This window comes from Seriola aureovittata, chromosome 15 (assembly GCF_021018895.1).
Source record: "Seriola aureovittata isolate HTS-2021-v1 ecotype China chromosome 15, ASM2101889v1, whole genome shotgun sequence".
In the NCBI taxonomy this organism is placed as follows: domain Eukaryota; kingdom Metazoa; phylum Chordata; class Actinopteri; order Carangiformes; family Carangidae; genus Seriola; species Seriola aureovittata.
In genome coordinates, this window is record NC_079378.1 from 22,165,160 (window position 1) to 22,190,807 (window position 25,648).

The following is a 25,648-nucleotide window of genomic DNA, read 5'->3' on the forward strand; positions in this document are numbered from 1 at the left end:
GTTAGATGGAGACAGGGGCGGGTGGTTGCATGTAGTTAGAATTGCGGGGGTGTGAATGTGTTGTCAGAAGGCCTTAAGATGGTGGGGGCCCGCTCGTACAGAGAGAAAATGACAGTGTAATAGTTAAAGGGAGCTCAGTAGCACATCTGTGAGCTGCTGTAGCCCAGGAGCGGAAGCTTGTTGGTTCAATCCCCGGCTCCTCCCCGCATGTCGAAGTGTCCTTGGGCAAGACAGCGAACACCAAATTTCCCCCAATGATGGACCATCGGTGTGTGTGGGGGTGTGTTATGAAATGCTATATATAGAACAAGCACCGTATGAATGATGTGAATGTGACAAGTAGTGGTAAACGCTTTGAGTGGTCTATATAAATGCATCTTGTCAGAGGGTCCTGAATTTCTATAGTACCCAGTAGTACCGTCAGCACACGTTACACACATACATGAAAATATAAGAAGCTTGGTAAAGCTCTGCAGTTAAGTGACATTTCATCTCACTATTATATTCCTTTATGCGTTAACATGAGTATACTACACAGTGCTGTAAAAACACATCCAAACACTAATTACATGCAGCCTTGTCAAGCCCCCAGATACATTAACATGTTTACAGAGACAAAGACCACAAAACAAGCCATCACGATTGGATTTGATTTGTTCCAGTGCTATAAACCGCCACTGTGACAGCGACAATTCTCATCCCTATAACCGAGGCCCCCACCAGAATGGATTTAGCATCTTATCTGACAATCAGGACATTGCTTTTCTTCGAATCTCTTATTGGCTTAGTGGATAAGCTTATTAAGGGTGACCCGTGAAGCTCAAAGAGCTGAACATTATATTACATTTTCACTGCAGATTTAAAGCATGTAAGTTTGCCCCTGTTCTGAAAAAAATCAGGGTTTCAGTCCAAATATTTATACACACATGAACGCACGCACGCACGCACGCACGCACGCACGCACGCACGCACGCACACACACACACACACACACACACACACACACACACACACCGTAACCAGCCTGGGAGATCTGGCATTAGAGCTTTTAGCTTGATCTCATTACATGTGGCCATCAGCAGGACAGAGTTCAGTCTAGGTAAGACGATGCTGAATTACAGTACAGCCTGTGGCAGGCCTAAGGCAGGGCTTTTCCATCAGGACAGGTGGAGTGAGGATCTGCCCAGTGAGATGATTCAGGGAGCCAGAGGCCAGAGACCAGAGCCCTCCAGTTGACCGGCTAACCTGGTTAGAGCTTCTCAAGGAAACGTCTTTAAACCCCGAGGCAAGACACCGCTCACTAGTCTCCACAGCAATTACTCCTCAGCAGCGGTACAAAGACCAAAGCTCCTTTTTTCACATCTTTTAGGTGTGACCGATGAATGGGGAGAGCTGGGAAATGGTGGCAGGGATTAACTTTATTATTTTAATAAAAGAACTCAGATGGATGACCTGTAAAAATACTGTCATGTCACTGCTCTGCAGCAGACATTCAAAAGCATTGCTCACACTGAAACCATACTGTCTTCACATGGGCTTTGTAGTTTCAACAGGTCTACAGTAAAATACACAACTCAACTCAACAACTCAAACTGTGAGACTCAGTGGCTCGAGTGTCTGAGTGCAAAAGGTAATACCTCTTAATTCTAGACAATTACTCAGAAAAGGTTCTCAGTTCCAAGAACCTCTAGCAGTAATGCCAGGATGGTCCACACAATGACAGAAAGTACCTGTTAGCCTCATTACACTACACTGCTTTATAATGAGCCAATATAACACCACAACCAGGTGACAGCGTGTGATGCCAAGATCACACTTAATCCATGGTTCATTTAATTTGCTGAAGAGACTTACACACATATCATCATGCAAAGTACTACATCTAAGATTAAACTAATCACACATTCTTGTATTGCTGAGTACATTTGTGAGACCATTTAAAAATGTATGTTACAGAAACAACACAGAGAACATGCAATAAAACTAATTATTATTAACACCAAGTACACTGTGCACGTCTAATATAATAAAAGTTATAGGCGCCTTTCAAGGTGCTCAAGGACACCTTACAACACACAGTAAAAGATAAAATAGCAATTACAAGGATTAAATACAAACTAAATTAGAATAAATATTTACCTCTTTAACTTCCAACTTTTAACACTTTAACTTTTACTCACAAAGCTCGTTTCCTAAAAGCAGCCTGGTGAAAGGTCTTCATTTGCTTCCTGTAAATATCTATTGTACTTCTGTGTTCTTTTTTTGTTTTTCAGGCTCTGAGCTTCAGCACATTCAAATTGAAATAAAATAAAACACATTCAATTGCCAAGTCTTAGCTTTAAGTTTAGTAGGTAACTGCGTCTTGTAAACACTTGCCAAAGGTTTAAGGGTTCAGGAGTAATCGGGTAAGTAATTCACATGAAATGCACAGGACGCTCCTGGAAACCTCTGCGTTCAGCCTGCTGCTTCCATCGCCAATGAAATCCTCAGTAAATGTCAGTGTGTCACTTCCACTGGGTCATGACATGTTCCCTTTTTTCTTCCCACTTTCCTCTTCCTTATGGTTTTGGTTTCTGTGATTTAGACAAATGTTTGTTTTTCCTAAAAAGTTTTTTCTTACATTCTCACATTTTACTCATGTGCCTCTTACACACCTTAAAGTCGTATATTTGAACACCCCACTTCCTGTGCACAGCTTGTCAGCTGAAGTAATTGGTCTGACGTGAAGAATCTCCAGACGCAAGCAAACATGGTCACAAAAAAGGAGATTGGATTGAGGTATGAGTTGAGCTTGAATTCTTAATACAGTTAAACGTGCAGCCCTGAGAATTGTAGAAACAGATATGGCCCTTTCACTTTATGTCCTTTAGAATAAAATGTTCATATACAACCAAAGTAGTATTCCTTTAAGAGAGACTCCAGTCCAATAAATCACTGAACCCAGTGTCTGAGAAACAGAGAGTCAGAAAAACAGCCAGCCAGCCAGCCAGCCAGACGGACCAGCAGACAGACAGGCAGGTGGTTGGACTGAGATTTGGGGATGGGGTGGGGCAGACCTGAGCCCGCCTTGCTTGCCCCCACCCGCTCCTCATCTCCCCACTCCCCCAGTGCCAAAGAGCAGATGGGCCTCACAGCACGCCCCTCTGTTCACCAGAGCTACTGTACAAAGCAGCACACACCACAGGCCACCACTCCAACATCAGTGAGCAGAACAGAGCTTTACCAGAACAGAAAAAGTCCCCCCACCACCACACACACACACACACACACACACACACACACACACACACACACACACAGAGTACAGGAAACTTAGCGAGCCTTCTAGCCTTGACTAAGTTTTTTTTAAGCTACAGTAAATGTAGCGTTAAATCATATTCTCAAAATTTGGATCAGTTATCACAGATCAGCAAAGTGACAATTAAAAACACGTGGAAAAAAACTTTCAATATGATAAGAGAAGAGTTAAGAGTCCTGCTAGTATAACTTTCATCCATCTTCACTGAATCCTCTCTCTGTCTCTGGCCTTTTTTTTCCCACTGTGAGGCAATGTGTCAGAGGCGCTCATAAACATTTCTCTATTTTCCCCCCTTGAGCTTACAATATCTCATAGTTCAGTACATTGGGTCAGTGCCAGAGATCGAAAACATTTGCTGCGATCTGCTAGCTTGGCAGGAGGAGGAAGAAAAAGACAGGGGAAAAAAAACCCTCTTGCTTTATTCAACACCAAATGCTCTCCCTCGCTCTTTCTCTCTCCCTCCCTCATTCTGATGAAGTCAGAGCGAACAAAAAGTGCTGATAACAGCCACACTCTCTCCAGACTGAAGCATTTCTGAATGGAGAATTAAGCCTTGAGACAGACCTCTGACATTTAAACCGTAACCTTGTGGGAGGACAATGCCTTAACATTTATTTATAGTGAGGCCAAAGAAAAGATGGTAGTTTGGCTAGATAACTCTGCAGTTTGTTTCTCTTCAGAGAGGACAAAAAGGGGTGGTGTAGGGCACAGATGATGATCTTTTCAATTATGCATATGTCATAAAGTATGACAGATTAGAGTGTTGTTGAGCCCCAAGGTTGATATGTCTATCTGCATTTGCAGGGAATAAAAAACTATTACTGATTATTGGGGAAGGCAACTGTAACGTTCTGGGCTTCAGCTGCACTCAAAGCCAAATTCATTATGTTATGATAATTGTCTGTAGTATAAGCATTAAAATCATTTTGATCATTTCAAGTTTGAAGGGAGCTATTTATAATTTTTTGCATTTAACTAATAGATGTAGTTGCTATCATGTTAAAGCCACCTGTGATGTGTGTGGAGGGTTATGGCAACACATGGTGAGTTAATGTTTGTGTCACCACATATGTGGGTGAGAAAGAGAGTGGGTGAGAATGTGGTGGATGTGTTTGCATGTGCGTGCTTGCATGTACATGAATCCATCTTCAAGTATTTGTGTGTATTTGTGTGTGTGTGTGTGTGTGTGTGTGTGTGTGTGTGTGTGTGTGTGTGTGTGTGTGTGTGTGTGCGCGTGTATGCTCCGGAGATCCCTCTGCCAACAGCCTAAACACCACTCATGACCAACATGCAGCTACAGCCAACCACAACCACCTGCCAAAGTGTCCAACACACACACAGCTCAAGCCAACAACCAAAGACACATGCATAAAAGGTGCAGATGAACACATACTTGGTAATGCACAACCTCACATGCCTCTGTGCAGTCATGTCTGTGCTGCATGTACAGCCATCACAGCAGTAAAGACAACCTTGAAATTGGCAGGTAGCACCATCTGTCCATTAGCCAGCACAGGGACAGACATGACACAAAGGCAGCAGCAGTGACTCTCATAACAGAGGTCGGCTGTGAAAGCTACAGGCTACAGCTACTGTATGCTGCTTTCACACAATAACTGTACATTCACTGTCACGTGATGTGTTGAAAATAGGAGCCTTTCTGAGAAGTTGTGACACTGATCCACATAACTCGTAAGCACAGGGTGAGGGACCTGACTCAGCAGGAGTGAAGAGCCACAGCAAGCACACAGTTACAGCAGCTAAACTGCATGATATAAAACATCTGGCATAAATATCTATAGGATTATATGAAGGTAACTCATATTCAAAATGTTTCTGAAATTTGTCAGAAGAACCAAAGACCTTAAAGATGATTTTAAGCAAAATTTCTCTAAAAACAAGCAGATATTTGGCAGAATTTTGAAGCAAGAAACAAAGCCATCTACTCAAGTTATTTTTTGTGCTACAACCTACAAATCTATTACCAACAGAAAAGAAAGCAAGAAACACCGCCACACATACTGCTGCTCTAAAACCACTGTGGAGTCAACAGTGAATAATTAAGCTAATGGCGTGCCTTTGCCTTTGTGTTTCCCTCATGTCTGCTTGCCCTGCAGCGATCCACACAAACATGTCCTTGAATATTCAGCTGAAGAAGACTGACCCTCTACCAGAGAAATGGCAAAGCATAACCTCAGAGTCTCTGCTGTGTTTGTGTTTGTATAAACAGTAGGTAGTGCTGTAACAGATAGTCCTTGCTGGTGGAGATACACCACTGCATCAGTGTACCATAAATATTTATTAGTGACCTTGTCACCTCGCTACACACAAAAATATGTTCAGGCATACACCAATATACACTCACATACCCTTGAAGCTATCTTCCACATTGACAGGGCATTTTGACTCTATTTCCCTGCAGGCCCCCAGTGTATGTTAAAGTTTGTAAAGCCTTAGAACTCTTGGGGGAAGGAGTTTCCATGCATCAGTCAACTTATAGCTCAAACTGGTTCCTCAACATCCACGACGACTGAGGCAGGATGTGGGAAGATGAGATCTGGAGAACACAGTAGCAGTTATACACCTTGTTAAAAACTCTCTTACTGATCCAGATGATCATTTGTTTCTGTACTCTGCTTTCCTCTTCTCTTCTTTTTCACATGAGTTTTGCTGGTTTGTAATTCTAACAAAACAGCCTCTACATGGAGTGTGACTTTGTACCGAACCTTGTGAGAATACTTAAAAAAAAAAAAAAGTCAGACTGACTGACTCACTCCTGAAAGCCAACAGCGGAACCAATGGCTATCATTAAACCAACACCATGGCTGTAAACACCATTACGGTGTAAACTTGCTGCTGCATTGGGAGATTGCTTGGGAGTGTCACTCTTGGAATGGTTTCATTGACTCTGCACAAATCTGTGGCCTCATTTTACTTATTGCCAATGCTGCAACACTATGCAAACATAACACATCACATAATATGTAAGCAAATATAACGCATGCAAACAAATATAACACATGAATCTGAACTACAGTTATAGAGGTTATTCAGTTTTGTTGCAGTTGATTTTAGCTGAGAGAGTGGCTCCTACTAGATTTTCACAACAACATATTCATTTAGTTTTAAACAAAACCGAGGCTGGGACACACAAACTGTGTAGCAAAGTAAGCAACAGCAGCATATGGAGCCATGAAAAACCTTTAAATTCCTGGATGCATATGAGAAACTAAAAACTAGCTGCTACATTTCTGTGAATAAACGTCTCCAGCCATCCCACATCCGGTGACTGTGGTCTGAATGAACTGTGCAAACGCCTCTGCAGTGGCTTCAGTTTAAGAATATCGGGGTTTTACATTTGTCCTGAGTACAGATTTGATACAACACACAAACTCTTGACACAGAGTGACCACTGAAGCTAGAGGAAGAAAACCAAGATGCAGCGTCATTTTAAAAATACTTGGAAGTCTTTCTATAACACAAGTGACTTTTTTCACCATCATGAAAAAGTACAAGGCACTGTGCTGAACCCTGAAGTCAAACTGAATTTCAGAGAAAACGTCTCTTTAAATCTATCTAACAGACTACACTCTTAAACTACAGGACATTTAAGACTGCATTCATAGATCACAGCTCATAGCAAACATCATATTTGCCATATACGATTTCTTACATATATAAGATCACTTTATCAGCACTGCGCAATAGTAAGATAAAATATCTTGAACTCACCATCGAGTGTTTCTTGTTCAGGTGCTTCTTCTTCCTCTTGCCTTGTGTGTGTGCCAGGCGGGGGTTGTTCTCCTGGTCTGAAGGCTGGTGGTGGTGATTGTTCTTGCAGGGCTCCAGGCGCAGGCCGTTAGGCACCCTGGCAGGCTTTTTCTTGTGCAGGGGCCCTGCCTGGTTGTCCCTGCACTCCTGGGGCTTCAGTGTCATGTTCTTCTACAGAGGAAACAGCAAAAGAGAAAGCTTATATTAGAACCAAAACAAACATCTGGTAATACAGTGGTAATGTATTTTACAGCATGTATCGGCCATACACAACTGGCCTTTGAGGACACTGCAACCATACAGTAAATCAATAGTCAAATCAGTGTTTCAGTAAGTTTCAGTACCTGGGAAAAGCTAATCATGAATGCGTTATAAGCTAAATATTCACACATGAAAGCACATTTTAACAGATGGCATCTCACTTCCCTCTATAAGCAGTAAATTTGCTGCAAATTGAAGGGCAACTATGCAGAAAGGCCTTTGATACAGTGCAGTATCACCAGAATTTCTCCCATAAAAACATAAAAAAACAAGAAATGATTCTTTGCAAGAAATTCTTTTTACCATTAAGCTTTTATTTGAAAGTACACAGTAGAGGCCAACGGGAATAAAGAGGAAAGAGATAGTGAAATGGGACCCCAGCTGGATTTAAACCAGTGACAATGAAGTTAGGTGGTTTGTGTCTTAGACCATTAGGCACAGGACGCCCAAAACAATGACAATTCAATTTTTGATTGATTGCTGACAGGTGCTAAAAATAGAAAAAACAGTAGAAGCAGAAGACTACATGCCATCAATTGTCTTTGTCTGAGAAAAATTAAATTAATAGAATGAAAAACCTGCCTTACTGCACAATCAAGTAAACTGATGGCTACATTTGAGCTCTGATGCTAGCAACCTTGTTAGCAAAAAAAACAAAAAAAAAAAAACAAGAATTCCTCACATTTTTCTGGAAACCTCACTTGAAATAGGAGGTTGGTGGATAAAAGACCTTGTTTCTAATGTTTCTTTCTTTCAAATGTTCAAAATGAACTCTATTTAGAGATTTTCCGTTTACGTTCCGCACGCCTACGCTCTCTTCTAACTGCACATGTGGTTAGTAATCCAGGGCAGAGGTTCAACAGAGCAACCTCGAGCAATTTTGAGAGGAACTACAAAGTGAAGTGTTGCAGTGCTTTCAAGCAAAAACCAAGATGAGTTCATTAGTGATGGATTTGGGGTCTAGAGGGTCAAGCAAATGAGAAGTCTGATACAGGTTAGAGAATTACTCAGCTGTCTGTGAGGTGATGGGAGTGCTGAAGTCTTATAAAAAATGATGGTGATGTCTGACATGTAATGTAAACTACAATTACCGCCTCGCGGTTGTCTGCCTCCCCCACTCAGACTAGTCTCAGATTACATCCCTGTTTATCCAGAATCATATAAAATATTAACCATTTGTGTGAGATTATTGCTGTGAAGTTTTGAGTTAAAGTGTTTTCTGAGGTCACTGTGATCTTTGACAATCAAAATCTAATCAGTTTATCCTTGAGTCCTAGTGAATGCGCAAAATTTGAAGAAGTTCTGTCGGAGATCCCCTCTGGGAATCGTCACCTTAACATAGTGGAGGGGGTTTGTGTGTCCCTGTGACCCTGGGAGCTGTGTTGTCTGGGGCAAAAGCCTCTGGTAGGGTCTCCCAAGGCAAATTGGTCACAGGGGAGGCGCCAGACTAAGAGCGATTCATAACACCTGGAGTTAAGAGGCCATGAAGGAGTTGCATTATCTCGCCCGGAATGGGGAAACGCTCCTGGAGCCAGACCTGGGAGGGGAACTCGCCAGCAAGCGTCTGGTAGCCGGGCCTTCACCCATGGGGCCCAGTCAAGCGCAGCCGGAAAGCGCTACATGGAGCCTCTGCCTTGTGGACCCACCTGCGGCGGAGATGAATTTGGGGGTCAGGTGTGATACCGACTTGGCGGCAGGCGAAGGCAGGAACAAAGGCATGCTGGCTCTTCTCTGTTTGCTAGTCATAGTTTGGCCATAACAAACACCATGTTCGAACATAAGTTAACTCATAAGCGTACTTGGTACCAGAGCACCTTAGGCCAAAGGTCGCTGATCGACTTTCTGACTGTATCATCAGATTTGTGGCCGTATGTTTTGGACGCTCAGGTGAAGAGAGGGAAAGAGCTGTCAACTGATCACCACGTGGTGGTGAGTTGGATCAGATGGCAGGGAGGGCTGCTGGACACACCTGGTGAACCCAAGCCTATAGTGAGGGTGTGCTGGGAACGCCTGGTGGAGGCCACTGTCCATGACGTCTTCAACCCACACCTCTGGAAGAATTTCTTGTGCATGCCGGGGGAGGCTGGGGACATGGCGTCAGAGTGGGCAGTGTTCAAAGCCTCCATTGCAGAAGCGGCGGTTAGGAGCTGTGGCCTCAAGGTCGTTGGTGCCTGTCGAGGGCGGCAGAGTACTGAGGGGGGCATTAGAGTTTGACCAGCCAGTCTACATGTGTTTTGTGGACTTGGAGAAGGCTTAAGACCGTGTCCCCCAGGGGACTCTGTGGGGGATACTGTGGTAGCATGGGGTACCGGGCCTGTTGCTACGAGCCATTCGGTTCTCGTATAAAGTGAAAGCTGTTTCCTCATTCTCTTCAAAAAGTGAAACACGTTTTCAGTGAATGTTGGAGTCCGCCTGTCTCCAATCCCGTTTGTGATATTCATGGACAGGATCTTAAGGTGCGGTCAGGTGTCTGCTTTGGGAACCTCAGAATTGCGTCTTTGCTTGTTGCAGATGATGTGGTTCTGTTGGCCTCACCAGAGCGTGACCTCCAGTGCTCACTGGGACGGTTTGCAGCCAAGTGTGAAGCAGCCGGGATGAGAGTCAGCACCTTCAAGTCTCAGGCCATGGTTCTCAGCCGGAAAACAGTGGACTGCTTCCTCCAGGTTGGGGTTGATTTACACAAACACACACCAACCCCTCTTCCTCTGTCACATTCTAATCTAGTAGTTACCAGCAGAAAACACACACAGACACAGATCTGAGGACAAATATAAAATTAGATGTCAAACAATTCTGTAACCTATGTGATGTTTCCATGTAATAAGTCGATTCCCAGTCTATCCTCCAAAATGGCTGAAATGTAACATCTAGATTTCTCTCATGTACTGTCAACATCCTTCACACAACAGACATTATAGACATTAGCCATTATGTCTTTAATATTATCAATATAGTCACAGTACTGCTGTGTAATTCACATTTATTAGCTTTAGGAAATGTTTATCATGTTGTTTGATCAGCTAACCACTTGTATTAGGATTAATTTAGGGTTTTGAAGGATGTAAAATGAGACCCACATTTGTATTGTTCATTCCTGTTATTTATGTATTTTATATTAGTGCCATTAGGTTTATAGGTTGTTTTATTTAATGTTTTCATGCTAGAGGTGTTTTATGGTCATGGTAGAGGACAGATGTGCAAATTTTATAGGAAAACTCAAGATTAAACAATTCTTAAGTTCCATTGAAAATTACTTTCTAAATTGAAACAAAAGGAGAAGAAAGGAAACGTCCCTGAAACGTGTGCCAGCCCCCAGGGGATGAAACAACTGTGATCATTTCACACATTGCTCTTAGTAACTGCTCTTAGCCATTGCTTTGCATTTAGTAGCAATGCATGTCTGCAGGTATCTTTACTATCTGGAAAGTAGATGCACTTTACACAAGACTGTTCAAAGTCTCACATCCAATGTGAGAGAAAAACGTGTTTCTTTCAAACTTCCTGTTACTACTTCTATTTCAGACTAGAGGTGTTTTATGGACATGGTGGAGGACGGATGTGCGAATTTTATTGGAAAACTCTAGATTAAACAATTCCATGGAAAAACAAAAGGGGAAGACAGGAAAACGACCCTGAAACGTGCGCCAGCCCCCAGGGGATAGAACAGTTGTGATCATTTCAGACATTGCTCTTAGTAAATGCTCTTAGCTATCAGCTCTTAGCCATTGCTCTCCTTATTGTCTGTCCGCATTCTATGTTCTGTCTTTGCCATGTGTTCCAAGTAATGTTATCTCTGTCTATACGCACAATCTTTTATTTTTAGAATATATAACAATATCTAATCATCAAATCTCATTCATAGACGTAGTGATCATTAGCTGTATAGACATAGTGTGAATAGCCATAACATACTCTCTCCTCCCTGAGGACTGGTGCCCCATTTTAAAAAGTGGAAATTCTAAATTCTGGTATTCACGTTACATGAGTATTTCCATTTCATGTTACTTTATACTTCTACTTGATTACATTCCATTTTTTACTCCACTACATTCGTCAGACAGCTATAATTACTGCTTAGCTTTGAGGATCAAGGTTTTACAAACTAAATGACCAGTGATAAAATATGATACATTGCTGTAGCTAAAACTACCCCACAGTATACAATATAAAGTAATCAAAATGATCTTTACTTCAACCGTTAACCACACTCTGCTGCCAAATGAGTACTTTTACTTTTTATAATTTAAATACATTTTGCTACTAATACAGCTGTATTTTAACCAAAGTAATAATTTGAAAGCTTTGGGTGGAATTATTGCCACATATCTGAACACATCTTATGACCGTCTCACATTTAGCTCCTGCTCCACATCGTACATCTGTCTCTACTCACTCACTTCAGATTCAAGAAAAAACACTCAGTCCAGTCATTTCTTTAGCAGTGGTTTATATTTGTTCAGGAGTACTTGAGCTGGACTAAGCACTAGTCCACAAAACTGTTCAGTTCAGTTCAGTCACTCAGTCCAGGATTTAGCCCACAGCCCACAGAAACCACTGTGTGCCTCAGAGGTGGTGTACACTACATAGGAGGAATGAAATCATGGCAGATTTTCCACAAAACACTGGAGAACAAAATCCCCCACATCTCAAGCACCAGCAGTTACTCACTGATAGACCACCTCGAAGCAACCTTAGCGTGCCTGCAGAGAATTATTACAGCGGTGTTACAGATATGCAGTGCTGTCAGAGGGATGAGTTTGATGAGTGTGCTACTGGCACTGACTCACTAAACCATTTCTAAAGGCCTCCATTCACACACAAAAAAACAAGTGCATGCATCCACTAATCTTGTTTGCCTTTTCCGCCCACACTCATCCAAGGCAAATAATGCAACATGACATGCATTGTCAGCGTGCAGAATAAGTGACAAAGTTATGATGGGGCTGAGAGAGGCTCCATTGTGCCAGCCTTCTGCATGCTTCTAAGCCTCCAAACCTACTGATTGCCTGGAATAAATTATGCACAATATGTTTTGCCTGCTTGCTGAACAATAGCAAGACAAATTCCTTATTTCAGTGTCTTATGACACTGAAAGGCAAGTAATTGCTCAGTATGGCTCACTCTCCACTGGCTTTCATTACTGTGATAGTTTGGCAGTGATTAAACTGTGGCATTTAGTAGCAATGCATGTCTGCAGGTATCTTTACTATCTGGAAGGTAGATACACTTTATAAGTTTGTTTATTTTTCCAAAGATTGTTCAAAGTCTCACATCCAACGTGATAGAAAAACTTGTTTCTTTCACATTTCCTGTTACTAATGTTTCAGACTAAGGGTAGGTGATATATTGAATATACTCAATGTATTGCAGCTTGTTCCACAGGGGACGTATAAAGTGACAATATCACAAACATTGAATACTAATTGTCTCTGCATGTGTGACGTAGATGAGGAGGGGTGTGTGTGTGTGTGTGTGTGTGTGTTTGTATCTGGAGCGGAGGGAACTGAAAAGCGAAAAAATGAAGCACCAAAGCGAGTTTATCCGTGTTTAGAAACAGTAGCTGAAGATGGAGGCAGACGAATTGGTTCACAAAAGAAACAGCATCTGACACACTGTCTGCCTCGCATGTGCAGCGCTGCAGCTACTGCAGCTGTCTTTCTACGTACACTTTGCCTTGACTTTTGTTTACCCTCGTTCAGAGCAACACACCACAGAGAGAGAGAGAGAGAGAGAGAGAGAGAGAGAGAGAGAGAGAGAGAGGAGAGAGAGAGAGAGAGAAAGAGAGAGAACAATTATCCTACTGCCCTGTGAAATTATCAGAATAATTATAACCAACATTGGGTTTCTGCTATAACAATCTAGTACATATGGTCTCCTCTGTCTCTCCATGCAGTTGCTAAAATCTATATATATATTTATAAATATAAAGTTATATATTTATTTCATGTCTGTGTCATATTCATATAATGTCCAGGCATTTAAACTACAGGTTAGTGAAAGGTGTCAGTTGTTAACCTTACTGATATCATATCAGTATGACTATCAACAAATGTTTCCCTGTCTTCTTTTGCTGGGATTCACTCGTCATGAGTGAAAAACAGGCAAGAAGCTGAAGCTCTACATCACACAAAACAGCAGCAAAGCCTTAGGGTGTCTCTTTATGCATCAAAGGATTAAATCATGTATTTATGAACTTCTACTGAGTAGATTTCAAATTATCGCAAAATATATATATCGTGTATCATGATATAGCCTAAAAATATTGCAATATTACTTCTAGGCCATATCGCCCAGCCCTATTTCAGACATAATTAATTTACTGAACAACCAAAGGTCCTGCTCCACCTAAATGTGTTTTTGCTTATTGCACTTGGATGTTTGATTTTCTCTGTTTTCACATTGCAAGTGTCAACTATCAAGTTAACCTTAGATCTATTAGGTGAGAAATAGTTGCATATTCATAGAATCTGGCTTTTAATGATGAGGAAGGGGTAAATCTCATTTTGAGATTATTTTAACTTTTATGTTGAAAAACCAAATAATTATTGGAAACAGTTTTTTCATGTACTGTAAAACATGACTGGAGGGGATCTATACCTTTCACTGTTCATTTGTCAGATAGAAGACATGCGGTAATGCTTGCAAATTGGATCTGGACACTTTTCAAAGTTGTAAACTAACTAATGCCAGAGGCTGCCTGCAGTACATTAATATAAGTAGTGCACTGCATGCAATTTCCTGCTGAATATTCCAAACCTGCTCATTAACAATTCATTTACAGAGGAATTGTAACGAGGCTTCTCCTGAACATACACCCTGCTTTGTCTGGAGCCTGCAATAAATGTGGAGCACGAAGTCTGCGCTGCTACTTTAACAATGAGGGCGAGAGTGAATGAAACAATGGAAAGCTCTGCTTGCCAAAAAAATAAATGCAGTTTCAACATAATAATGTGAAATGAGTCAGTGCATAAAGATGACGAATTGAAAGGACAGAGCACAGCCAGCGGATGATTCCAGGAGGGGTTCAATAATCATTGCAGCAGCTGAGGTAATGGGATACATCTTGGCCGATCAAAAACCTTCATTTGTGTGTTTGCTTTTAACTCTTGGAAACATCCTCTGTGTTTGGTGTTTCTGTTAAAGTAGTAGTAAATTGGCACTATTGTACAATAACATCATAAAGTTGGGATTTATTTTTTCTTGGGATTTATTTGATAACACTTTTGGCAGAGTCCTTTAGACAAACATCATCTCCTTTTTAAATTTTTTTGGGGAGTTTCATTTTATTTGACACATTATTATCCAGCTTGGCTCTGTGGGACCTCTCTCTCTCTTCACTCCGCTTTGACTAAAGCAGCAGATTTAACAAGCTGGACCTTCTCCGGTCTCTCACAGCCTGTTGACATTTGAGCCTCCAAACAGTCAGGCCAGCAAGGGGCTGATCAAAGAGTCTGATCAAAGAGTCTGATCAACTTGTCTTTAAGACAATTTAATCAGTTTGGTGGCAGAAAGTAGGAACAGACAGAGATGGGCAGAGAACTCGAACGCACCAGAGGCTTAATGAATCTGGCTTCCCACAGTACTACTGCATTGAGCACCAAGCTCAAAGTACATCTGCACTCTGTCTCTCTGTCTGTCTCTCTCTATCACACACACACACACACACACACACACACACACACACACACACACACACACACACACACACACACATCTCTACACAATAATAGACAAAGTATACAATAACTGGAGATCAAATGAATGCTAATAAAGACTGATAAGAACAATCTCTCCTTGTGGGGCACTCGAGGACAACGGCCCATATTAGCTTCATCTACCAAGTGAAGTTGAGCAGTGAATTGTCATTCTTTAGGGAGTCCTTGACCTGATTATCACATTTCCAGTAGGTGTGAAATAGCATTAAGTAAGCTCTAAGTGTTGGCTCTAACAAATTACTGGGTAATTCAACTGCTGCTGTTTGTGGTGATGTAACTAATTACAGGTGTGATTAGAGCATCTATTCAACCCCAGGCGACAATGATGCAAACATATGGTGGTCACTGGCTCAGCACCTTCTTCAGACCTTAGGCTCTTGCTGTGTATTAGGGTGTTTACATAATATTCACCATGAGATGTACCGTATATTAACATTAACTTACATTAACATACTCAGGTTAGGTTTTATGTTTGGAGCTATACACTTCACATTTAACACTGGCTAATCTAATCAAACCGTCTGAACCTTGTGTCTGAACTCCAAATTCTTCATAATTATTCTTTACAAAGAAACAGTATTTATCTATTTATTGTGACTCTAACCTCAGGGTGCTCATCAGTACAAACAAAAATCTCAGTCAGTCAAGGATGACTATCATTTACAGACAGTCACTTACACTGATGGAAGAGGTTTAAAAACAAATTTCGAAAGGTTTTGATTGTCAACCAATATTTAAAATTCTAAGATGAGTCACAAGACGTTCATCATTCAAGCGTCTGAAATATGGGAGCTCCTCCAAGCAGAGGTAGGGTCTCTGTTGGCAGTCAGAACAGTTATTTTAAATCAATGAAGGAAAAAAATGTGATTACACTTTGGACTGAAAGTCTTGTCTCAGATGTTATTCGACCATTTGACACTGACGCCTACAGAGCCATGAGCTCACTGTGCAGGTTACTGACTATGAGGAAGACAAGGGTCAGACAAAACACATTTTTCACAAGTTTTTGACACATACATTAAATGAAATTATGAAAGTAAATCAGTAGATTAATGAAAATAATTTTTTGCAGCCCTAAAATAAATATTTCAAAGTTTGTATTTCATGAAGCCTTATAATCAAAGAGGAGGAGTTCAATACATTGTCCACGTTTTCACTAAGTCAAAAAAAAAAAAAAAAAAAATCTACATTTCAGTGTTTATGACTTTTCACTATGGAGGGCAGCCAAGGAGCAAGATGATTACACGCAGTGATAAGATTTAAACACAATATTCAAACTTTGTACTTTGAGTGCATGGTTTTGCTTATATTTTACATTCTCTTTGAATGGATTTAATAAGACACAAACACACATGGCTGAAATGCATTAAGTAAAAGCACATGTGAGTTTCACAGTGATGACCCAGTAATGCATGGAAAATGGAGCTTGTATTACAAGGATTAATTCAATTCTTGTGTTATGATGAACAAACTACTGTATCACTCTCAACTTCAGGTTCCAGACGGCTCTTGACTAAATATTTTTAAAATTAAAAACAGCTGGAATAACAATTCAGCACTGAGGTCATAGAAAAGTACTGTTTGAAAATACAGCACTGCTTGATGGATTTTAACAACTAATACAATGACGCAAAAAAAAAAGGTCAAAAATCAAATCACAGCAATTCTGACAAACACACAACCCTTTCTTTCTTTCTTTCCACATCTGTCCATAGAACCGTGTGGAGAACAATGGTGAAAGCACACGCCAATTCAGACCATGTGAGGAATTCAACACTCCAACAGCCACATGGATATCCATGCACACTTCAGCACTGGTCTTTTCGCTGAACCTTTAGTTTATGCTACTTAAGTGTTGCTTCCTCAAGAAAACGCGACAAAGAGACTAAGAACTACTTTCCTTTAAGAATGAGACAAGACTAGTGAGAGAGAAGAGTTTAAGGGAATGAACAAAAAAAAAGAAAAAAAAACAAAAAAAAAAAAAAAAAAAAAACCTAACACTCAGCAGTCCATCCAACAATTTGACCTGCAGGTCAGAAAAATCAGACAAGATAAAAAGACCTGAGAGCTGCCTGAGATGACAGCAGCTCCTGAATACAGACAAAAGGAGCGGAAAGTTAAAGGCTAGGCGACAAAATCTCCCCCAAAAAAGAACTGTTTTAATTTCAATTTTGGTTAGGTGATAGAGATAAGCATTCATGTTGACTTCTGACCGCATCTGCGCTGATTTAATAGTGGTGAATAAAAAACTTGGGCAGTACGTGAAGCATTAAAGGGAAACACAAAATACAATGTCTGCTGACATCTAAGAGAACACTTAAGCTGCATTTACAGCCAAATTTTCAAAGTAGGTGAGCTAGCCTTCGAGAAAATCATTGAGGCTGAATTTTATGCTTGTTAATTCAAATAAAATATTTCCAGCTTGTTTGCAGCTATTATAAATGTAGTAAGTGTAAGTTTAAGGAGGTCAACTATATTTATTCCACAGTATGTGTCTCAAGGCTGGTGTCAAAGCTAGCAACAACTATTTCTAAACACAGCACTTCAGTGAAACTTGGTGTATTTCTTATTTTGTGATTCAATATTAAACCAAGAGAAGAGAAGTCTCTCTGCCTGTGCTGCACTAATTGAATGGAGTTCAAGCACTCACATCCACACAATTGTATCATTGTGCAGCTATGAGGACCCTGAAGTGAGCATGAGTCCTTATGCAGTTCACATATCCCACAATACCCCATTAGTTTCCTATGTACAGTAATCCAAACATAATAGATTGCAAGATGAACCTGACAACACTTCACAGTTGCAGGCCTATTTGTGACCTAATAATTACACTCCTATCATGCTTATTAGTGCGAGTTAGCCAATGTCATCACACTAAACTTAACTAGGGTGATAATGGTAAACTAATCATCACAATTGTCATCGTGAGCGCGATAACATGCTGATATTCCTATTCAAAGCAAACCATTGCTATGTCTACGTTCAACCTCACAGAGCTGCAAGCACGGCTGTAGAGTCTTAGTTCTATTTCACTGTAATCATCCGAATCATGTCTTATATCATCCTGATATTATGGCAAATGTTTTGACATATCATAAGGTCTGCCCTGCAATCAAAAAAGGTGTCAGGCTTCTTGCTTTCAAAGGTGACATTTACTTTCTTTGTCTCTTTACATTAATGTAGCCCAGCACAGCAGTGTTCATTTTGGGAAGAGGTTTTTATCTAGTCTTAGTCTAAAGACATTTTAGTCTAGTTTGCTGTTTCTATCATACGTTTTAATTTTTTATGTCTTCAATACATTTTGAGGCTACAGGTGTCACCTTGTTTGTGTACAGTTACCACGTTTACAGGTGTCTCTCACAAGCTGTTCATGTCACCCTGCTCTGCAGTGCTACAGACTGAATCCCCTCAGTAAATCCAGTTCACATTTCCAAATTGTCTGTTTGAACAGAGCCGCTCTCTCTCATATAATCTATCACAGTTGTTCCTGCCAACCTGGCATTACTGCACATGTTCACTAAAACACAGTTCACTGTCTGGGTTTAGTTTGAGAGGAGACGCTTTGTCGTTGCATGACAACAATACTGTGATCTTTCTTTGGATGGTCGATCGCCAACATTAATCCTGGAGCTTACCCTCTCCTCCTGATAACAACACTAAAGACGGTCGACTGTTAGTAACAATAATGTTACCTCCACATCTGCAGCACCTGTTAGTTACGTTAGCTTACCTTTTTATAAATGTTGGTGTGCTGCTTGCATGTTTTCATAGTCTGTTTTTTTTGCTGCTCATTGTCTAGTTCTCTATGGATTGTGGATGAATTTAGTGCATAAATCTGTTTCTTTCAAGAACAGGTAACATCAGATAACATGACGGAGACATAAGATTTATAACATAATGTGTATATACAGTACTACACTATACAGTAGAAGACAGATTGTAAATGTGTAGCAGGAAACCTGGGATTCTTTTCAGCTCAGTTCTTCCCTCCTAAAACCAACAGTCTGTCTACCAACTGCAGTGTCTCAGAATAGATGCAGGTGCTCACAGAGAAATACCAACACACACACCACATCTGCTGAGCATTTTCAGGTGCAGATGAGCCAATGTCTGCATTATACACAGAAGCAAGATGGGGAGAGTGGAGTTTTCCAGGTAGGCAGTAAATTATTCCCTAGACAGACATAACCATCTACAAGATGTTTGTTCACCTGGATTTGTTTCCTTCTTTCTCATAATAGCGCTCTCACTACAATAGCAGGGCCTGACAAAACAGTGTCCACTTAAAAAAAAGCACACACATACACACACACTTCTCACGTAAAGACAGGCAAAGACACCTAACCAATTTCCTTGCACTAATCTTATGAAAGCAGAGATTTTTTTTTTCTCCATTTGAGTCTGAAGGGTGTGTGAAAAAAACAAAAAAACAAGGGGATATCCTGTGTATCACGATCTGATTTCCTGGTTGTGTCTGGCTGTTCAGCAAGTGTAGACTTTCCTTCTGAGAGCACAGACAGGGTCAAGGGGAGGTGGGGTAATGGGAGATCTCAGCAACCAGATTCCATTTGTATCTTTCAGTCTTATCAGGCATCCTGAGAGAAACACAACAGCTGATTTGTCCAAATAAAACAAAGCAGCGCGACCCACACACATCGTATCAAAGACAGCGATCAAAGGGCTGTTTTGTGGCCGCAATACTCAGGCTTGGAAAATGACATGTCCAGAATGACAATGTAACACCAAGTCTGTCAAAGTGGGTGAGAGGGGGGAATTAATCCAAAAAAATACTGTTGCTAAAAGTTTCTTACAGCATCATAGTGAGTGCTTTTGGGTGGGAACCGGGGGCCAGCTCAGCCAAATGTCGGAGTGTATTTGCAGTGTGGCGTGACGCTATCCGTGGTATTGAAAGGGGGATTTCATTCTGGAATGTTAAATTAGCATCTAACCTTTTGTTTTGTTGTGTGTGATCGCATCCCCCCCATGTGTTTACATGAGGAAAGGATGAGGCACATGGTCGCACCAGGAAAGAAATCTGCCCTGGACTTATCCGTGGTTGTGTTGGGTTTTGTTTACCTTTTTTTGTGAGACTGAATACGTGCATGTGCTTTGTGCTCGTGCGCATGTGTTTCCAGTACGGATCTTAACAGGAGGGAAATCAGGCCTACTGCAGAGACGCCAGCAGAGCACAGGACTTAATGAAAAACAAACATATTCAGCATGAGCACAAGAACCCACAACATTTACCCTGATTAAATAAGCATGAGGAGCAGAGATACAGCCTGTCAGCCTGGCTTTTTTCATGTTAATTACCCAGTAAGCAGAGCAGGCAGAGTGGCCCTTTAATGGGTGCAGAAAGAAGTAAACCAACAGTGTTTGTGTTGCTGTGTTACTAAATCAGAGTGCTGATTTCTTTGTGTAACTGTATAGAAGACTATTCCAGACATACACATCAGCTGGCAGGTTGTCTGTTGTGTTCAAAAGAATACGAATAAAAGGATTTCAGTGTAAAGAAAACAAAAAGCAAGATAACATGCACACTAGCCATGTGGTGACAACCTGAATAAGCAAAGCATACTGCGAAACAAGATGAAGTGCAGACGGTCCCAATCAAATGAGAACAAACAACAAGGAGGAAAATAATGTTGTGCTGAAAATGATCTCAGCACAAGCGGCATTGTGGGATGGATTTCACCCTTTGAAGCTGCCCTTGTTGGCTTAAATAATTATACCTAATTGCTGACAGATGTAAAGGCAAATGAACCATTTGCTTAAACAGGCAGAGGGATTGCTTACGGTGACTGCACAGGGTCAGAGCTTTTATTGGATTCTGCCATTCACTATTACTAAAGAAAAATCACTTTCTGCTTAATGGACCAATTGGTTTAGCTGTCTTTAAGTGAATATTCACTCATTATCAAAGAAATCCTCTCATGAAAATGAGTGATCCATGGTCAGCAAAAGAATGCACTCACATGAGAAAAAGGTGCGTTATTTAACTGAAGATTATTCAATATATAATTATCTGAGTTAACATCTACAGTGTTTGATATTTCTAACATGCTTACCAGCACAGATTACGAAACGTTGGCTGATCTTTATAACATATACAACTCCTGTCTATCAAACTTCAAATGTGTGATTACTGTGGCATTTTTATTGATCAGTATTCAAAATGTGAAGCTCAGTCCTTTTATATTCCTTTGTGTACAACAACGCATTGTGTTCCAGGTGTACCGGCTGTCAGAAACCTCCCATTTACAGCTCCATTCAAGATACTAGAACCTACAGTCTTAACAATTACAACACAGAGACCAAGCCTGAACCATATCCATTCTTCACTCATTCCAAGCCTTCTTTTTGCCATTTGATTTTAACATGGCATGGGAAATTCATGTCACAACGAAATACACCCATTCATTCAGTTATTAAAGAGAAAAAGCTACACATTTTTTTCTTTTAAAATGTGTTTATGACACAGCAAATGCATATATGAAAAGGAAATACATATAACAATGTGTATTGCATTTCATTTTATTTCTTTGTGTTTATTTCATTTGTTTTTATTTAGGCATTTTAAATCTTTCATACTCTACAAAATTCATGCAATTGTGCAGACAAGCTGAGGGCAGAAAGAGCAGTGGTCTGAACTACAGGGCTACAAGGAAAATATTCCCCACCATTAATTGTGCCCAATGCTATTTTGAGCAAAAGGCACAGTGTAATTGTCTTTGGAAGGCCATGTTTGTTCGAGGAATGAGCTTCCAAAACACGATGCCACCTTAAATGCTTACATGCTAAGACACAGCTGAGGATCCTGTAACAATGAATACATTCTGGTCCTGTATATTGCAGTCATATTATGAACTGCATTACATATGAATATTCCCAAGTTGACACATTGTTATCGTCCCTGAGGTGATAGCTGATAACTTGAGAGCACTGTTACTCCCAACACACAAATTAACATAAAAAAAATCCTGTAGTGATTTACATTTCTTACTATTGCAACCATCCATCAACATCAAAAAAAAAAAAAAATCTCTTGGCAAGAGTGTCTGATGCATCACCAGCAAAGACATATGCGCAATGAAGTACAATAAATCCCACATCGCAGGTTTTCTTCCTACAATGTACTGCATCCAACGGGGGCAGTCAAACATGCTCAAGAAACAAGTATGTTGTGCCATGTTTGCAACCAGATTTAGGAGACAGCCAGCAGCACTGGCACTGTCACATGCATGCCAAGCACACAGCACATAGAAGAAATGCCATTCACAATGCTGCTTGTTTTCTGCTAATTACAAACTGACAAGCTTTCCACACAGTCACAGAAAATCTGCTTGTGCAATGTGCAAAAACTGAGTTTGGGATGAGAGAAGCTGTAGAGACTCCAGTAAAAGCTTTTAAGATGGAGGTCAAGGGTCTTAAGAGCTGGAGGGAAGATGAAAAAGAGCAGGAAACAAGTGGCATTCATGACCAAGTGAAAATAGCATATAATGAAAGCTGTAGTGGTGGTGGTGGTGGTGGTGTGCTGAGAGCAGAAGCAGAATGGATACTATTTCCTGAATTGAGTTTGGTTAAACTGAGGGTGAAGCTGTCAGGTCAGGGGCAGTTGTCATACTTCTAAGTAGATGTACAATTCATATTATGAACTGGACGCGAAATAACACTTTGACACTTTGTAAATACTATATAACATGAGCTGCACTAATGCATTTAACCAAGACAAGAAAATCTTACCTCAGCGTCCACTTACATGCCCTTTTTACAAAGATTTAACTGTATCTCAAGATTTCTGTCAGTGGATGGAGCTGCTCAGACATCAATCATAATTATTTGACATGCAAGGCAAACTTGTTGTCAACATCATGAAAATTACACACCATTTAGAACAGTGATCCAATGTGTCCATTGAACTTATTTGAGTTAATTGAAGTTAAAGTGTCGGAGCCCCTGGAGCTGTCTGATCAATCAATACAAAATTGCAGCATGACAAAAACCAGGAGAAGCACAGGGATTTCTTCGTTCCCATGGATTCAGACGCAGGTGAGAGCCTTGTTGAAACATACTGATAGGGTTTTATTGCTGATGGGTTAGCACTGATCAGCGTTAAACTACAGGTGGTCACCAGTGCCTCCTGCATCTGAGCATGAAGACACAGCACAACCAGTAAACTGCTCACCGAGTCCGTTGACATTGGATTAAGAAGAAGATATAACAGCAGCAATGGCATTTGTCCCACGTGTACAATTTGTGCTGCAGCAAGCATAAAGATACATAGCAAAACATAGAAACATACAACGAACCACAGAAACATTTTACACAGACAAATAAGTATCCACCATAACTCCCCAAGACATCTGCATACCACGCAAATTCATCACTCCAAATAAAATACACTACATTTCAATATTAATATTTATATTGTTTATACAGACATGATTGTCAACTGTCTGCATCATTACCACCATCGACATCAGCACGATCCTGAGGTAGTGAGCTAAATTTTAGCTGTGTGTACCTAATAAATTGCCAACTGAGTGTTCACCGACTACAAGACATAGGAAAAACAAGGAGGATGTCAGAAATGACCACTTTAACCTGCAGAGAAGTTTAATGAATAACACATTGTACCTTCTATCCAGTATATTGATAGAACACATCAACTGCCTCTTGTAGAGCGGGTAAAAAGAGCGAGTCTAACTTGTGTCCTCTCATAAGTTTACCAAGCCCATTTGCTGTCCATTGCAAAACTTAGTTTTCTGTGTTTTCTGTGCGCACTGGAGCCAGAACAACCACTGCAGAAGGAAAAACAGCGCTCTCCAGGGATTTGGCGAGAAGGGAAACAGAAATGCTTGATTTTGCTCAGGCTGTAGGAACAGCTCTCGCTCCCTCTTATTTTTCTCTTTTCCCCTCCACCTCTATGATTCACAGCAGAAAATTGACTCAGGAGGGAGTGAATGCTTGGTGATGCTGAAGCCTGTCCTCACTGTGCTTCTCGCCTGCTCGCTGCCAAAACCAGACTGCTGCCGGGCACGAAAGCAGTGGTTTTCAGAAGGAGGAACTTATAGCAGTTGGTTCGCAGTTGGGTTGGTTTCCTTCCTTTCTTCCTCCCCACACCGGTGTTCAGTTAATGGCATCTGAACAAAGCTCGACTACTCTAACAGTCACATCTTCATGCTCAGGCCACCTTTGATTGCAGTGAAAAATAATGCATGCAGAGATGCTATTGAAAACTGAGGAAGTGTGCAGCAAACAGGCAGAAAAAAAGACTATGGTTAAACCCCCATGCATTCCCTGCTACCATTCCTCCACTCTCCAGACCAATGACGTGATGTTTCTTTTAGGACACCATGGCTTCAGACAGAACGGAGCAGGTTGCTTAGCAACTGGGTACAGAAAGAAGATCATTAAATTGCTCTGATACTCATTCAGTCCTTCGTTATGTATCTGAGAACTTGTTGCTCCAACCAGCAGTGAATAAGAAGCTTCCCTCAGATGAACTCGGGTGTCTCAAGAGCAGCACACAATCAAAAAGGTAGTGATGGTATCTCAGGACATTCCAAAAAATAAATAAATCATGCAGCAACAATAATGAAAGAAAATGTCAAATAAGTAACAGAGTGAATTTGAGGAAATGAGGGGGCTGCAAAATCCCACTTTCCAACTCTTGTCCAAACGAAATATTGTACAACTGTTAAAGAGAAAATTTCAATATTTAATTTCACAGCAGTTGGGACATTTTCTTTTACTTAATATAGTTTGCTGTAGTGCTTTGCACCTTTATTTATCAGCCAATCAAGAATTTAATACACTGAACAAACATTTTTAATTAAAATTTTTTTAGTATTAGACATCACACTAGGGCTGTCATGATATCAGATTCTCACTACATAATTAGCATAGAAATCACACACTCATAACAATATTATTGTAATATCTAGAAAATTTGAAAAATAATGCTATCAGTGAAGTTCATCTTTAACTTTGTTAAGTCTGTGTTTTGTCTCTTTTTTTGGGAAGTAAATTAGACTGAAATACGAGTGTAGGGAGGTGGAGAGAGTCTGTAACCATGACTGTACAAAAGCGAACAAAAACAACAATTATACTTAATGGACAGTGAAAAGGCAACCCTTACATCACATTACAAGTGAGAATGGCGAATGAACGGCATAACGACTGGTGTAAAAATATCATCCTGACATCAATGATGTGCAACCTTGTCCACAAGCCGTGGTTTATTCCTGCCCACACCATGACACCACCACCTCCATGGGCCAATCTGTGTACAAAATTGGCATCAGCATAGAGTTCACCAGTACGTCGCCAAACACGCTGTCTTCCGTCCGCACATGAAGATGGAAACGGGACTCATCCATTAATAGCACCGTTCTCCAGCGAGACAAGGGTCATCGGACATGCGCGTAAGTCCAGACAAGACGGGTGTGACGCCGGGAAGCTGTCAGATCCAGACCCTGGTGTGGATGATGCACATGAAGGTTTGCTTCTTTGAGGCGGTTGTGGATGGTTTGGGCTGAGATTGTTCTCTTGTATAGACCAACAACTTTATCAGCTATTCGTGGTGCTGGTCTAAGGC

At 40.8% G+C, this 25,648-nt stretch overlaps 1 protein-coding gene across 7 annotated transcripts in view; it reads right to left on the reverse strand.

Annotated features, from left to right (window-relative positions):
• auts2a (activator of transcription and developmental regulator AUTS2 a) overlaps window positions 1-25,648 on the reverse strand; it is a 310,731-nt gene that overhangs the window by 223,353 nt on the left and 61,730 nt on the right. For all 7 annotated transcript variants that reach the window (XM_056396788.1, XM_056396791.1, XM_056396790.1 and 4 more), the window contains exon 3: window positions 7,031-7,240. In XM_056396788.1, coding sequence (XP_056252763.1) covers window positions 7,031-7,240 — 210 coding nt within the window. The remainder of the gene's footprint in view (window positions 1-7,030; window positions 7,241-25,648) is intronic.